This window comes from Pristiophorus japonicus, chromosome 1 (assembly GCF_044704955.1).
Source record: "Pristiophorus japonicus isolate sPriJap1 chromosome 1, sPriJap1.hap1, whole genome shotgun sequence".
NCBI lineage: Eukaryota > Metazoa > Chordata > Chondrichthyes > Pristiophoridae > Pristiophorus > Pristiophorus japonicus.
In genome coordinates this window covers 352,622,141-352,639,303 of record NC_091977.1, presented here as the reverse complement: position 1 = coordinate 352,639,303, position 17,163 = coordinate 352,622,141, and the positions used below count along the sequence as shown (strand labels likewise).

Sequence of the window (17,163 nt, the reverse complement as noted above, 5' to 3'; positions counted from 1 at the left end):
TAAGGGAATTAAGGGTTATGGGGAGCGGGCGGGTAATGGAGCCGAGTCCACAGCCAGATCAGCCATGATCTTTTTGAATAGCGGAGCAGGCTCGAGGGGCTAGATGGCCTACTCCTGTTCCTAATTCTTATGTTCTTATGTTTCCGCAAGGTTTTTCTGAGCATACAAAAGTGGACACATATGCTGGCCTAAGTTAGTTTGGAGTAACTTTTCGCTGCCTAAACTTGCTGAAATGGCTAAAACAGGCACAAATGGCTGGTAACGCCCCCTTTTCAAAAAAAAAAACTAAAAAGTGTTATGTATGCAACACCTTGTACCCATCATTCTACCGCCACCACAGAGCGCATCTGTTGGAGTCCCAAGGGATCCCAGCATCCCTTGGGAGCACTGCATATAAGCAGGCCTCCCATGCTGTGCCAGCACTCTGGAGTAGGAATAAAGAGACTAAGGTCACACTTACTCAAGTCTACAGTACTCAGTCACATTGCTTTATTTGAGACATAACAAAAAGAAACTAAACTAACTCACTTAAACTGGAGTAAACTAAATGGGGAGAATTGTGATTTTTAAGATACTCAAAAAAAAACTAGTGGCTCCAAAAAAAATAGGAGCAACTCCTGGGGAAACTTGGGCCCATTAATCTAAACAAATCCAATATCCACCTGTAAAGGAAAAATTGTCAACTTCGTACCTTGTAATTGTCCTAGACCAAGTGCAGAAGTATGCACTGAGCACCCAGACTCTCAACGTCAGTCGAGGGGTGGGGGTGCCATTTTGACCATCTAGCTTGTCGTTCCAAAGAACCAACACAGCATCTAACCGCTTTCAGAATGACTCGAGTTTTTACCTAAAAAATGCCAGCCATTCACTCAGTTGCTTCTGCCCACCTCCTCCCTCAAAATCAGTTTAGCCTCCCATGAAATGTTCCCCATCCTCACCTTAGCCACAGAAGGAAGCAGACAGAAAAAATACCAAAATTAAAGTAACTAACAAAATGTGGCAATGATATATACAGACCAGGAAAGTCCCTCATCAGTCCTCTACTGACTGATGCCAGCCTGGATTGCAGTAAGGAGCATCAGTTTCTCGAAAGGCAAACGGGAGGACAGAATTGGACTCTGCTTCAATGCTTCTACAGTTTGCTGACACTCAGTCAAATGATATGGGGCATAAAAACAGCACCCACTATCCAAGAGCAAACATTATCCCAGATGACTAAGAAAAGAAACAAAAATCGGTAGCATATTCAGTAGATTTGATGTCTTTATAAATCAAATATATTTTAACTATTAGAGTTTACATAAACTCATTCAAACCCCAGTGTGATTACACTGTGTGGGAAAGATAAGCGAGACCAGGAACACTCAAAGGAATGTCACTTTTATTTAGTATTGTCTGGATTTGTCACTATTTAAGTCCAGGAAAGTGAGTGGAGTAACCAACGACAAAAATCGTCCGAGATTTTGTCTCTAAGTTAAAATTTTCTCATTTGTTTAAGGTGATTGACACTTAAAGGTGAATCATTACAACAAAATGAGTCATCTTGATTGGTCAGCCATCAAAATAGGTAGAAAAACGAGTATTACTTTGTGAAATGAAATATAAAAAAGATTGTGCATTTTGATATCCAAATCAGAAGGTTGAGAAGGAGGAGGAAAGTCTTGAGATGTTTGGAAAAATCTGCAAAGAGTTCAGAATACAAGTTTTCCAAGCCAAAAAAGATTTAAGAAGTCTAGTCAGGCACGAGCAAGGAAGCAATTTAAAGCGCATCAGTCCAAGTCTGAGAAATGGACAAAGTAAAGGTTACATACTAAAGTTTAAGTTTAGATCTACCAGGAACAGAATGACAGCGGCATTCCTGAGGAGAACGCGAGTGAACACAGGGAAGTAGATCCACTCAACTCTATCTACTGTAGCTGATACAGAAGGATATGGTTGTACGATTTCTAAAAATAATATTGTCAAAGCCAAGAGCTCATCAGCTGTACTCACTGCCCCCCCAGACTTCAAAATCCACGGCGTGGCCCTGGACAACGTGGACCACTTCCCCTATCAACAAGAGCAAGCATTGTCACCGAGATCCAACACCGCCTCCAGTGCGCCCTTCGGCCGCCTAAGGAAAAGAGTGTTTGAAGACCAGTCCCTCAAAACGGTCACCAAGCTCATGGTCTACAGGGCCGTAGTAATACCTGCCCTCCTGTATGGCTCAGAGACATGGACCATGTACAGCAGACACCAAGTCGCTGGAGAAATACCACCAGCGATGTCTCCGCAAGATCCTGCATATCCCCTGGGAGGATAGACGCACAAACATTCGCGTCCTCGTCCAGGACAACATCCGCAGCATTGAAGCACTGACCACACTTGATCAGCTCCGCTGGGCAGGCCACATAGTTCGCATGCCAGACACGAGACTCCCAAAGCAAGCGCTCTACTCGGAACTCGTCCACAGCAAACGAGCCAAAGGCGGGCAGAGGAAACATTACAAAGACACCCTCAAAGCCTCCCTGATAAAGTGCAACATCCTCACTGACACATGGGAGTCCTTGGCCATAGACCGCCCTAAATGGAGGAAGTGCATTTGGGAGGACGCTGAGCTCCTCGAGTATCGTCACCGAGAGCATGCAGAAATCAAGCGCAGGCAGCGGATGTAGCGTGCGGCAAACCAGGCTCCCTGCCCACCCTTTCCCTCAACGACTATCTGTCCCACCTGTGACAGAGACTGTGGTTCTCGTATTGGACTGTACAGCCACCTAAGAACTCATGCTAAGAGTGGAAGCAAGTCTTCCTCGATTCCGAGGGACTGCCTATGATGATGATGATATACTCTGAAATAGACTTTAAATGCATCTGGATAGACTTTCTGCCTAAACTGTAACCTGCTAGCTACATAACTTGTAATCTTGCCAATTTGTCTCATAGAAATGAACGTAACCCTTTGTTGTATGAAGGGGAGTGCAGCTGCTGCCAAGTGGTTGTGACACATTTAAACGATGTTGGAAACTGTAAACATTGAACTCTGACAATTAGTAATTATTCAAGTATTTTGTGTACTCCTTATGCTTAGATTTATGGTGAAATTAATTATATTATCATAGCTTTGATAAATTATTAGTTCATGCATATCTGTCTCTGATTTTATTTTTGATGAATCTGGAAATGAAGAGATTAAGTCAATTTACTCAGTGGTGTGCAGCATTCCCACAACAGTTTTGGGTAACTTAATACAATTTGAACCAGACTATTCAAATGAACTACACTTTAGGCAGCAAATAAACCTTAGATGTGGAAGGTAAATTTCCATCCCTATACTCTGACCTGGAGTTGAAGGAAAGGAGTTAAAGACTCCCCTAACAATCTGTGACCAATACACTTTCCATGGTTTACAGATTTATCACCGAAGTAATATTCTTACAGTTCACACTAGACCATGGTTAAATTCAATGTCACCTGATAAAAGGAGGGCATTCCCCCCCCACCCCCCCGGGTTGGAACATTTCCTGGAAACTCATCTCTGATCAGACTTTTATTCATCCTTCCTATTCTTACCTTATTTGGCTTAGCATCAGTTATTACTTACAAACTAATGGTTTGTTGTAGGAACCCAACTGGTTCACTAATGTCCTCGCGGGAAGGAAACCATCCTCCTTTGCTTGGTGTGGCCGAGAAGTGACTCCAGTCCCACAATAATGTGATTAACTCTCAACCTCCCTGTGAAGTGGCCTAGCAAGCCACTTTGTATAAAGCCTCTAGCAATAAAACAACTTGTATTTATATAACGCCTTTAATGTAGTAAAACGTCCCAAGGCGCTTCACAGAAGTTTTATAATACAAAACAAATAAATTTGACACCGAGCCATGTAAGAAGAAATTACGGCAGATGACCAAAAGCTTGGACAAAGAGGTAGTTTTTAAGGAGCGTCGAGAAGGAGGAAAGAAAGGTGAAGAGGCGGAGAGTTTTGGGGAGGGAGTTTAAGAGCCAAGGAACTCGGCAGCTGAAGGCACGACCAGCAATTATAATGAGGAATGCTGAAGAGGGCAAAATTTAAGGAGCGCAGACATCTCAGGAGGGTGTGAGGCTGAAGGAAATTAGAGGTAGGGAGAAGTGAGGCCATGGAGGGATTTCTAAACAAGTATGAGAATTTTGAAATCGAGGCATTGCTTAACCAGGAGCCAATGTAGGTAGGTCAGCGAGCACAGGGGTGATGGGTGAGCAGGACTTGGTGCAAGTTAGGACACGGGCTGCCGAGTTTTGGATCACCTCAAGTTTATGTAGGGTAGAATGTGGGAGGCCAGCCAGGAGTGCATTGGAGTAGCCAAGTCTAGAGGTAACAAAGACATGGATGAGGGTTTCAGCAGCAGAAGAGCTGAGGCAGGGGTGGAGACGGGCAATGTTAGAGGTGGAAATAGACGATTTTAGCGGATGCCGCGGATATGTGGCTGGAAGTCAAATATGACACCTAAGTTGCGAACAGTCTGGTTTAGCCTCAGACAGATGCTAGGGAGAGGGATGGAGTCGGTGGCTAGGGAACACAGTTTGTGGTGGGGACCAAAGACAATGGCTTTGGTCGTCCCAATATTTAATTGGAGAAAATTTCTTCTCATCCAGTACTGGAAGTACAATGGTAGGTGTAAAAAATAAATAAAAATTGGACAGATCACTCAGCTGCTGCCTAGGCATCAAATCAGGACATGACAACAGCACACCCAGCCCAGTTGACCTTGCAAAGTTCTCCTCACTAACATCTGGGGACTGGTGCACAAGTTAGGAGAGTTGTCCCACAGACTAATCAAAAAGCTTGACATAGTCACATTCACAGAATCATACTATTCAGCCAGTGTCCCAGACTCCCATCACCATGCCTGGGTATTCTTGTCCCACTGGCAGGACAAATCCACCAGAAGTGGTGCTCCAGTGGTATACAGCTGGCAGGGGGGGTAGTGGTGGTGGTGGGGAGTGACCCTGGGAGTCCTTAACGTTGACTCTTGACCCCAGGAAGTCTCATGGCTTTAGACTACCTGTCGCAGATGCATGTATCCATGACAGCATTGGTCGGAGTGACTACGACACTGTCATTGTGGAGACCAAGACCCATCTTCACATTGATGAAACCCTCTTTCGTGTCATGTGACACTACCACCATGCTAAATGGGACAGAACAACAGATCTAGCACCTCAAAACTGGCCACAATCCATAACCCCCATGGCCCAGCATATTCCTCACTGTTCCATCATCATCATCATCATCAAGCCAAAGGACCATTCATGGCTCACTGAGGAGTGTAGAAGAGCATGCCAGGAGCAGCACCAGGCATACCTGAAAATGAGGTCCTAAACTGGTGAAGCTACAAAATAGAATTAAATAGTGAAAGCAGCATGCTATAGACAGAGCCAAGAGATCTCACAGCCAACAGATCAGGTCAATGCCACATCGTGAATAGTTGCTTAATTGTCCACAACCAATGAGGAAGATGCTGCATTGCTACCATCTTCAGCCAGAAGTGCTGAGTGGGTGATCCTTCTCAGCCTCCCATCATCACAGATGCCAGTCTTCAACCAATTTGATTCACTCCACATGGTATCAATAGCTGTGCACAGGACACAGCAAAGGGACCCCAACAACATCCCAACTGTATTACTGAAGACCTGCTCATAGCCAAGCTGAAGCAGTTCAGCTACAACATTGGCATCTACCCGACAATATGGAAAATTGTTTAGGCATGTCCTGTCCATAAAAATCATGATAAATTCCAACCTGGCCAATTATCATCATCATCATCATCATCAAGGAGTCGCCAACAGCGCTATGAAGCAGCACTTATTCACTCATAACTGACACACTGATGCTCAGTTTGGGTTCCACCAGGGCCACTTGGCTCCAGATCTCATTACAGCCTTGATCCAAACACGGACACTCGAGCTGAATTCCAGGTCGGAGGTGAGAGTGACTGCCCTTGACATTAAGGCAGCATTTGACCAAGTGTGCCATTAAGAAGCCCTAGTAAATCAATGGGCACCCCGTAGAAAATTCTCCAGTGGCTGGAGTTATAACAGGTACAAAGGAAGATGGTTGTGGTCATTGGAGGTCAATCATCTCAGCCTCAGGACATCATCCTAGGCCCAACCATCTTCAGTTGCTTCATCAATAACCTTTCCTCCTTCATAAAGGTCAAACGTGGGGCTGCTGGCTGATTGCACAGTGTTCATTTCCATTTGCAATTTCACAGATAATTAAGCCGTCCCTGCCCACAAATGCCAGGCAATGACCATCTACAATGAGAGCCTAACCAAATCCTCTTGATTGTCAATTGGAACATTGCCAAGTTCCCATTGTCATCAACTGGAACAATCACGTAAATACAGGTCAGAGGCTGGGTATTCTGCAATGCGTGGCTCATCTGCTGACTCTCCAAAATCTCTCCACCAGCTACAAGGCACAAGTCAAGAGTGTGATGGAATATTCCCCTGGGGGTGCTAACAGGAGGTGCAAACGGCCCAAATTCTCCCCCCACCCCAAGACTTTCTCAAGCACTTCCTCGTGGACAGTTGCACAGCAGTATTGATGGAGCCCAGAAAGTATATCCTGTATCTGCTCTCCAAGAACAATTATAAATATAGATTTCATCTCCAACAGATCAGCAGACAAATACATTAAGAGGTGTGATAGTGAGGCATCCAAATCAGGAAAGTGCCAAGTTCGATTCTTGGCCTTCATTGAGTTAGCAAATTTCAGCCAGGTTAATGATACCCAGCTCTACATCACCACCTCTTTCGGACCCCTTCGCTACCTGTGTGCTATCAGATTGCTTGTCCAACTTCTAGTCTTGAATGAGCTGCAATTTCCTTTAGCTAAACAGTGGGAAGACGGAAGCCATTGTCTTTGGCCTTCATCACAAACTTCAAACCTTGCCACTGATTGCATCCCTGTCCCTGGCCCCTTTCATGGCTGAACCAGACCGTTTCTAACCTTGGTGTTCTATTCAAATGCAAGCAGAGCTTGCAGCCGCATCCTCTGCACCATAAAGATTGCCGACTTCCATGGTAGAGTTCGACATTCAAGGTTTGGGATACCATTGGCATCTCAGTGAGATTGCTGCCTTGTGGTCACTCCTTGGTGTCCATTTCACCGATAAAATATTTACAGGAAATAAACTTTGAGCAAGCTCGACATCCGGGGGTGTTCGGCATTTGGGAAGGATTCTGACGGGACGGGGCGGGTTGGATGCGGGGGGCGTGTTCCCGGTGTTGGGTGGGTCCGGAGCCGGGGGGGGGGGGGGGGGGCACGCTCTTGGGATGGGGGGGTGGGCTGTTTGGGGCTGGGGTTGGGAGAGACTTCTTCACTCGGGGAGTTGTTGGCCTGTGGGGTTCCCTGCCGCGGAGAGTTGTTGATGCCAGTTCATTGGATGTGTTCGGGAGGGAGTTGGATGTGGTCCTTGCGGCTGGGGTGGGGGGGGGGGGGGGGGGGGGGAGGTGCTGGGGTGGGTGATCAGCCATAATCTTGTTGAATGGCGGTGCAGGCTCGAAGGGCCAAATGGCCTACTCTTGCACCTATTTTCTATGTTTCTATGAGGCACTAATTGTCCTCAGCAGCCCAGGAAATGGGAAGACACTCAATGGCGATCCATCGGCATGTGTAGATGTTGGGTCAAGACAGAGTTATGGCCAAGCATGATGCCCTCTCTGGTCAAATAGGCTGTGATATTTGCCAACTCAGCTCAGAGCACCTGTCTGTTGAATCGTAACTCAGCAGATAGTCAATATCTTCAGAAAAGGAGCATTACGGGAAGAAAATCAGAAAAAAAAAAGTAAAAATATCAATTCATCTTATTTAATAAAAAAGGCTGAACTTAAAATCTGGTTGATTAGACCAACCAATATACATAACAGTAAATTTAAATTTTAGAAGCTGAAATATTATTTGCCTTACCTTCATTTGTGTATCTTTTGCCGTAACAATTAAGGCAATGCTCTATCATTTCCCTGTTGGGGAAAAACACAACCACATAGTTTAGTATAGTAAACAAATTATTGAGAGATAAAAATGGACCGTACTCAGAATAAACAGACGAAAAAAATTGGCAATTAGAAATGTACATCAGCAAATGGGGAATATTTATAAGGAAATGCAGTGCATAGTTAGAATCAGAGGGGCCGATTTTCAGCAAGGCCTCCACTCGTCCAAGTGCCGCCGAAGTACCAGACAGAACTTTGGGCGGGATATTCAGGAAGGCGGTTCCTCGAATGTCGGCGGCCGGCAAATGGAAGACGTACACCGCCAATCTGGGCGGCAGCGGGCAGGAGGTCGCATTCTCTGCAGCAGAGGCAATTGCCGCCGAGGATGGAGTTGGGCCCACGGAGGGTCGAAGACCTGAAAAAAGACAACAGCAAAAAATAAAAAAAGTATAAGAAGACTTTCAGGGGACCCCATACAGGTAAGTTGGTGGTGAAAAAAAGTATTAAAATGTTCACTTACCTTTTTAATCAGGTTCTTCATACTCTGTCAGGGACAGACCAGCCTCCAGCCAGCGGTCCACCCCTTTTCTGCCGCCGACAGGAATCTAGGAGCTCGGCAGGCGCGAGGTCAGTTGTGCCACTCAGCGGGCGGTTCCCGACGGCTCTCCCCTCCCGCCCGCTCCAGGCCACCCTGAAAGTGACACTGGGCGGATCTCAAGGCGGAATGTCGGCGGCAGTGAGCTGCTGAAAATCAGCCCCATAGAATTTTACAGCATAGGAGGCCACTGTAAGGGGTGGTTTGCAGGGGGTCAGCCTTCCCTTCTGACCTTATATGAGTGGTTCCGAATCGCTCCCACACACTTGGTTCTAGACACTGGAATTATGAAGGGACTGTGACAGACTTGGACAGACAATCGGTTTCAAGGTCGGAAGCAGGTATGGCTTTATTGTGTTTAAAAAGAAGTAAAAGGCACACCTTTAATAACACACACAGACCAATACACACTGAAGGGTACAACACATTGAAAAAAGTGTCAAATTACAGCCTGTGGGGAAAAGAATACAACTTAAACTCTAAATGGGGTAAAGAGGAGAATGCAGATACATTTACACAAGTTATCCCAGCCTCCCCCCGCCCCCAATTCCCCTAACTAACTAAGTTATAGCTCTGAGGGTTCAGGGGTTATGTTCACCAATCCCTTTAGACAGTTGCCAGTGAATCACAGTTTCGGGGTTCGCTGCACTTGGCCTTCTAGGCGAACCGCACCCCGGACAGGAGAGGACTTCGGACTGCGTAGTCTTCGGTTGGGGTGCGTCCGTTGATGCGCTAAGTTGCGTTTTGGATGTATGGGGTAAATACCCACTTTCTTTGGTTAGGAATAGTTTTAGTTAGTCCCTTTTGGTAATTTCTCCCCCGTTGGGTCGTTCGGAAGTAGATTGTAAGTGGTTGTCAATTTGGTTGCTGACAACCTTCCGTTTCGTGGGCCTTGTGCTCGGTCAGTTCCTGATGAGTTCTGGTAGTTTCCTTCACTATTCCATTTCTTCACTGTAGAGGAAGCAGGCTGCTTGTGTCTGTGTCTGTGTTCCAGTCTGTGTCCTTATTCGAGTCTGTGCGAGTTCCAGTCTGTGTTCTGCTAGTTTTTCCTTGTAAAACTGGGGGATAGATATATCCCAAAAAAAGGCTCCGTTATCGCCCATCAAATCTCTTGGGCTCTGTTTAAACTGTTCTGTCCATTGATTTTCAAATGTCTCCTTTGTCAGCAGTAACTCGATTAGGGTGAGAGAATGTGCTATCACTGGTTTTGCATTGTTTTAGGATTGTCTAGTTTCCTGACCTTGATTTCCATTGTGCTTGATTGGGTAATTCGATTATCTCTTAGGGGGTGAATAGCCTGGGGTCCTTAATACACGAATTTGCTTCAGAGGTTGGCTCCACCTCCTGTATTTGGTAACTCTTTTTCGCAGCCAAAATGTTGTAGAATTTTAAAATTGATATGCTCCTTCCCATAGATGTTTAGGGGATCTCAAGCTTCTGTAATTTAGATCCATTTTGAATTCCCTTTCCTATGAGTCCAAACACTGGGGAGGGGGTCTCCATGAATGCATCCCCTTTTATCCCCCACAGACTTCGTCTGCCCCTTTAAACTCATTTTAAAAGCCCAGAAAGGGATTCTTCTCCTCTGCAGGGGAAAGGTACCTGGAATCTTTGTGAGATATTGGTAAATTCTAGGCCGCCATTCAGCCCATTGTACCTGTACCGCCTCTATGGAAGAGCTATAGAATTAGTCCCACACTTTCCTGCTCTTTCCCCATAGCCCTGCAAATTTTTCTTTTTCAAGTGCATATCCAATTCCATTTTGAAAGTTACGATTGAATCTGCTTCCACCACCCTTTCAGGCAGGGCATTCCAGATCATAACACCTCACTCAAATTTATTCTAATAAGGATAAAAGGGAGTATATTGAAGGCTGGAGTTCTGTGGTTGAATAGGGAGACAAGATGAAATTTGAAAAAAAAACAGTATTGCAGAACAAATCAAAAATGAAAACCAGTACAAATACAAAGGAAACAGAAAAGCTGCAAAAAGGAAGAGTGGAAAGGTTAAGAAGGAGTGCATGAAAAAAAGTTTAAAAAAAAAACAAGGACAATAAAAAGGATTTCTATAGGCACATTAGCAGTAAGACAATGGGCAAGTAAGAGGTAGAGCCTCGAAGAGATAAAGGGGACAAACTTGTGTGGAAAGCAAGGTGATATAAATAAATAACTTGCCTCAGTTTTCTTCTTCTAAGGCAGTTCCTCGGAGCCAAGAATGACTTGCTTTCATACTAAAAATTAGTTCTCAGGTGACTGAATCCAATGTGGGGGACACAGTCTCTGTCACAGGTGGGGCAGACGGTGGTTGAAGGAACGGGTGGATGGGGTGCTTGGGTTGTCGTACAACTCCTTCCGCTGTTTAAGCTTGGCTTCAGCTTGCTCCCGGTGAAGAACTCTAGGTGTCCGGCGCCTTCCTGGATGCTTCTCCTCCACTTTGGAGCGGTCTTGGGTCAGGGGAATGTTGCACTTTTTCAAGGAGGCTTTGAGGATGTCCTTGAAGTGTTTCCTCTGCCCACCTGGGGCCCGCTTGCCATGTTGGAGCTCCGAGTAGAGTCTCGTATCTGGCATGCGGATGATGTGGCCCGTCCAACTGTGGTGATTGAGCGTGGTCAATGCTTTGATGCTGGGGATGTTGGCTTGAGCGAGAACACAGATGTTGGTGCGCCTATCCTGCCAATGGATTTGCAGGATCCTGCAGAGCCAGCGTTGGTGGTACTTCTCCAGTGCTTTGAGGTGCCTGCTGTACATAGTCAATGTCTCTGAAGCATATAGGAGGGCGAGATCACTACTGCTCTGTAGACCGTGAGGTTGGGGCCGGGTTTGAGGTTCTGGTCTTCAAACACTCTCTTCCTCCGAGGAGGTGTGATCAGCAGAGGGGGGGGGGGGGGGGGTGTAGGGAAAACCAACTCCAACGGTACCCTCCTCCTGACGAATTGCTCAGAATATGGCCTAGTCATAACTAACACCTTGTTCCGTCAGAAAGACAAGTACATGGTCTCATGGCAACACCCTCGCTCCAAGCACTGGCATCTGCTAGATGATGTCAGCGTCCGAGCGAGGGACCGCAAGGACGTGCGCATCACCCATGCCATGACAGGAGCCGATGTCTGCTGGATGGACCACTGCCTAATCCGCTCCATCATCTCAATCAACGTCATCATCATAGACAGTCCCTCGGAAATGAGGAAGACTTGCTTCCACTATTAAAATATATGAGTCCTTAGGTGGCTGAACAGTCCAATACGAGAACCACAGTCCCCGTCACAGGTGGGACAGATAGTCGTCGAGGGAAAGGTTGGGTGGGACAGGTTTGCCACACGCTTTTTCCGCTGCCTGCGCTTGATTTCTGCATGCTCTCGGCGATGAGACTCAGCACACTCCCGGATGTCTTCCTCCACTTAGGGCAGTCTTTGGCCAGGGATTCCCAGGTGTCAGTGGGGATGTTGCACTTTAATCAGGGAGGCTTTGAGAGTTTCCTCTGCTCACCTTTGGCTTGTTTGCCGTGAAGGAGTTCAGAGTAGAGCGCTCGCTTTGGGAGTCTCGTGTCTGACATGCGGACAATGTGGCCTGCCCAGCGGAGCTGATCAAGTGTGGTCAGCGCTTCGATGCTGGGGATGTTGGCCTGGTCGAGGACGCTAATGGTGCGTCTGTCCTCCCAGGCCTGCCCCAAAACAGCGACGGCAACAGAAACAATGCCGCAGGAAAATCAATCAACGCTGGAGCACTCAAAGACCCTGCTAAGAAAGCCCTATTCAGCCAGCACCTCGCTACCAACCTGATGACTCCCAGTGACCCAGAGACGCAGAGTGTCCACAGTGCCTGGTCTGCCCTCAGGGTCTCAATAATTAGCACCTGTGAAGAGACGCTCAGTCACTCGACCAAGAAACACCAAGACTGGTTTGACAAGAACGACCAGGAGATCCAGGAGCTAATAAGCCACATGAACAAGGCATTCTTGAACTGGAAACAGCAACACAACTTGAGAGCAAGAAAGCAGCTCTACAGACGCTTGAAGGCCGAGGTCCAACAAAAAACTTGCGACCTAAAGAACAGATGGCATGTGGAGAAAGCACAGGAGATCCAGCTACTAGCCGACAACCACCACGTGTGTGGATTCTTTAGCACAGTCAAAACCACTTACGGCCCAAGCACCCAAGGTCCTACCCCACTGCTGGCTTCGAACAAAGAGGTTCATCAAGGATAGAGGCAGTCAGTATCCGCTGGAAGGAACACTGCGAAGATCTCCTTAACCAAGACTCTGTCTTTGACGTGAGTGTCCGAGACTCCATCCTGCAGCATGCTACCCACTACCATCTCAGCATAACCCCAGCCTGGCATGAGGTAGAAATGACCATCTGACAACTGAACAACAACAAGGCCTCACGAGCGGATGGAATACCCGCCGAAGCAATAAAACATGGCGGAGAAGCATTATTGGCACGAATACACAATCTCATTTTTTATCTGGAAGCAGGAGAGCATGCCAGGGAATCTCAGACACTGTAATCGTGACCATCTTCTAGAAAGGTGACAAGTCCGATTGCGGTAATTAGGGGAGTTTCCCTGATGTCGGCCACAGGGAGTCATCGCAAGAATCCTCCTCAATTGCCTTCTCCCTGTGGCTAAAGAGCTCCTCCCAGAGTCGCAATGCGGATTCCACCCAGTAAGCCGTACTCACCGCACAATGCCTATGCGCTGAAAACGGGCTTTTCCGATCTGTCAAGCTCGGACTTGACAGATCGTTTGTATCCCCACAGCCAGGACATTTGCATGGGCAAGATTGCGTATTTACCCATATCTTGCCCAGCGGATGTCCTGAAAACTCTTGTGCCTGAAGGTGCATAACCTACTTTTACAGGTGTAAGAATTTTAAAATATACAAAAGCATAGTAAAATGAAATTTTAAAAACACATTTTAATGTTAAAAATGTAATTTTATTTTAAACCATAATTACAAAACTAAATTTTTTAAAAAATCAGAATATATATATATATATTTTTTTAATGATATTTATTAACTTTAATTTAAATTAATCTTCAATATGTGGTTTTTTCCCTTTATTTTTTGTTTGTGTTTTGGTGTTGGGGCGGGGGGGGTGTTTCTCAATCATAATAATGGGAACTCCTCCTTACGGAGTTCCCATTATGATGAATGAGACAATACTGTACCTGGATTGGCTGCCCAGTGCCATGTGACTCCAGCTCCAGCCTACGGAGGTCCCGATGTGCATGCGCTCCGATGCACAGGGAGGAGGCCGCCTCAGGACCGGGATCGCTGGTGGGAGCAGCAGGATAAGGTAGGTGTGCATCTTTTTTACCTTTTCCTGTCGAGCACCTGCGGGAACCAGAGGACCGGGATTTCTAGGCCAATGATGGTTTTTAATCTGATTCTTCGAGAGAAGATACTATGAACTGCAATTTTCCAAAATTCTTTGAAAAGAAAAACTGTGCTCGAAGATGGGAGTGTGGAAATTGTGGCACCACTCTTCAAAAGAAGAAACAGAGACAAGCCAAGAATTTATCAACTGTTGTTACATTTTTGATTTGGTAATACGGGATGAAATTACTGAGCACTTGAAAAAACCAGAGTTAATCAAGGCCAGTAAGCATGTTTTTCTGAAAGGGTGGTCATCTTATCCAATTTTATAGAATTCTTGAGGCAATAACAAAATGGATAAAGAAAAAGCACTGGATGTGGCGTATATAAATTTATCAAAAGCATTTGATAAGCTTTCAGATAACAGACTTATGGTAAAGATAATGGTAAATGGAATTAATGGGAATGTAGCTGCATGGATAGAGAGATGGTTGGAGGGATAAAAGCTAAGGATGGGGAAAAAGGATGATTCCGAAACTGGGAAAAGATACGAGTGGTATTCCACAGGAGTGAATACACATAAATGACCGAGGGCTAGACTTTCCTTTCATTTTTGGCGGGTTCTCAAAGATTTTCTCGGCGGTACAGCTGTTTTTCCGCCCGGCGAAAGTTTCCCCCTTAGTTTTTTAGTTTTAGTTTTATCGCCCAAATCTGAAAACGCCCGCCGGGACCAAACCGCCAACGTGTAATGCCGAGAAAATCGGCAAGGCGTAAGTTTGGGCTGAACAGAAGCACACCCAGATCGCCGAGGAAACTGCCCTGTAAAAGCTGCTTAAACAGGGCGGTATGGGAATACTCTGCAAAGAAAGACAAGTTAAAAGTTCTTTATTTTTTTTAATTTTAAAACGGCGATTAGGTGTAAAAGTGTCTTGGGAATGCTTTATACGTTTTTTTTTAAATTGAAATGTTTTTTTCTCCCCCCTCCCTCAGCCCAACCGCAGCCTCGGACTAAATTTTTTAAAAACCGCCTGTTTTACTTAGTTTCCCCGTAACCACCAATAAACCGCCGAAAATAAAAGGTACAAAGCCCATTTTCTCGCCGGGCGATTAGTTTTAACATAAAAGTGGAAATTCTCGTCAGCGTTACTTACCAAACGCAAGCGATTTTTCTGAGCGGGCAATCGGGCGTTGAGGGGCTCATAGGAAAGTCTAGTCCCATGACTTAAAAACTGGATTTAATGTTTCTGGTCACTCGCACAAGTGGCCCACATATTACAGTACCTTTAGCTGCCACGTCAGAGAACCTGGTGACTGACTGGCCTACATGATACTTTGGGGCCGAAATTCAGGGTCACCACAAACCAGGCACTCCTCCCAACTTTTTTGAGCCATCACCATCGCAATATTTGCGTTGGGCCCCCGATCGAAATTCAGGCAAAAAAAAAAATTTAAATGGCGTCCTGCAGCAAGGAGCGGCTGGAAACGCCAGTTTGCAGCGGTGTCACCACAGAGAAATTCAACATTGTGCTAATGTGTAGTTAACGATCCAGCTGCTCCCTGGCCTTCTTAAAGGTCAGGGTTTGCAGCTGGGCCCTGAGGAGGGAAGGAGTTGGGTTGCAGGATGGCTGGTGCTAGTGGATCAAGGAGGGCAAGCAGGTTTACTGACGCCGAGCTGGAGACTTTCATGCAGGGTGTTGAGAGCAGGAGACTGATTTATCTGAATATGGGGAGACCCACTCGTGAGGTCTTAACCAATGCACCGAGGGAAATTGCTGGGGAGGTTTCAGGGACCTTCATTCATATTCGGACTGAGATTATCAGTCTTATGAAAGCGAGTACCTGTTCCACCAACTGCTGACCTGCATCTGCGAGCTTCTCCTTCAATATTCTCTTATTTCCCATCTTATATTATATATGTGTTCTCGCAAAGAAGGCTCCCTTTCATCTCACATTTACAGCTGCTCGTCAGGGACAAACACTTGTGCACTCATTTCTGATGAGTTATCAGTGGTACTCACCAACCATTCTTTGTTTTGCAGGCCAAACTTGCTCACAATTGCATGGAGCAGAGGATGACTGGTGGTGGTGAGGCAGAGATCCAGGTCCTCACACCCTTGGAGAAGAGGGTTGAGGCACTTGTGGGCGGACACGGTGCCTTCCCTGTGGGCCACGGTACTGCTGATGCCCATGTGGGTAAGTGAGGGCCCTCCTTTAATGCAATCTCTCCTTGAATATGCCAGCGCCTACAGTGCCTTTCCTTCTGGAAGTCTGCTATTTGCAGGCTCCATGCGTCAATCCCCCATCTCCCCCTCACGGCAGCCCTTCTCCCATTCATGCTTACAGATGACAGACCGAGTGGCAGCACACCCAGCACAGTGGGAAGTGAGGAAAGACCTCGCAGACCAACTCGAGGCAGTGACACAGCCCCAAGACCGAGTGACAACACACCCAGCACAGTGGGGAGTGAGGAAAGACCTCGTAGACCAGCTGCAGGCCTGGATGAGATGCTTCACAACATCCCAACACAGAGATGTCAAATGAGAGCAGTGGCGACATTGAGCGGTCAAGCCCTGGTGACAGTTTAGAGCGCACTCCATCGTTTGGGGATGTGACTAAGAAGGGTGGAGGCCATGCATTTGCAGATGTTGGGGGCACTGACAAGGGTGAGAGAGAGGAGGTCAGGACAGCTCTGCGCACACCATGGAACCCATCATTGTCAGCGTGCAGGCGATGGTGGACTCCCAGATTGTCCGTGCGGATCCAGCTGTGATACCGCAACCTGAAGGTGATGCGGCAGCTGCCATTTCGGCACAGGCACAAGGGAATGAGCGCATCGGTGCTGGATTGGAGAGGATGGCCACGGCTCTGGAAGCTCAGAATTCTCTTATGCACTCTGGGCAACAGGCCACGGAGCATCTTAGTGCTGCCATTGTCTGCTGACTGAGACTCTGACTGCTCTCATGCAGTCTCAGCTCGATGCCACCCGACACCTCTGTTGCTTTCACAGCTGGGTCCAACACAGGCCACGGGGGACCTTCCGGTGTCGCACCACAGCACCAACCTGACCTCCATCAGCTTGGTGGTGGTGGTAAAAATATGCCGCCCCGGTGATTCAGGCTTCTCGGACCAGGATCCTGATTATGTGCTCTCTCAGGATCACAGCATTCCTGGCCCCAGACCTCCCATTCTGCCAGTGCCTCTATGCATGGCCTCACCCGAGCCAAGTCAAACTGAACCCTCCTAGGAAGGTGATGACCAGTCTGCACCCAGCCCTTCCAGGGCCAAAGCTGGTCGAGGG

The 17,163-nt window shown here is 46.8% G+C and overlaps 1 protein-coding gene across 1 annotated transcript in view; it reads right to left on the bottom strand.

Annotated features, from left to right (window-relative positions):
- Positions 1–17,163, bottom strand: part of dscc1 (DNA replication and sister chromatid cohesion 1) — a 76,134-nt gene that overhangs the window by 18,143 nt on the left and 40,828 nt on the right. The window contains exon 6 of the mRNA XM_070874852.1: positions 7,929–7,981. Coding sequence (XP_070730953.1) covers positions 7,929–7,981 — 53 coding nt within the window. The remainder of the gene's footprint in view (positions 1–7,928; positions 7,982–17,163) is intronic.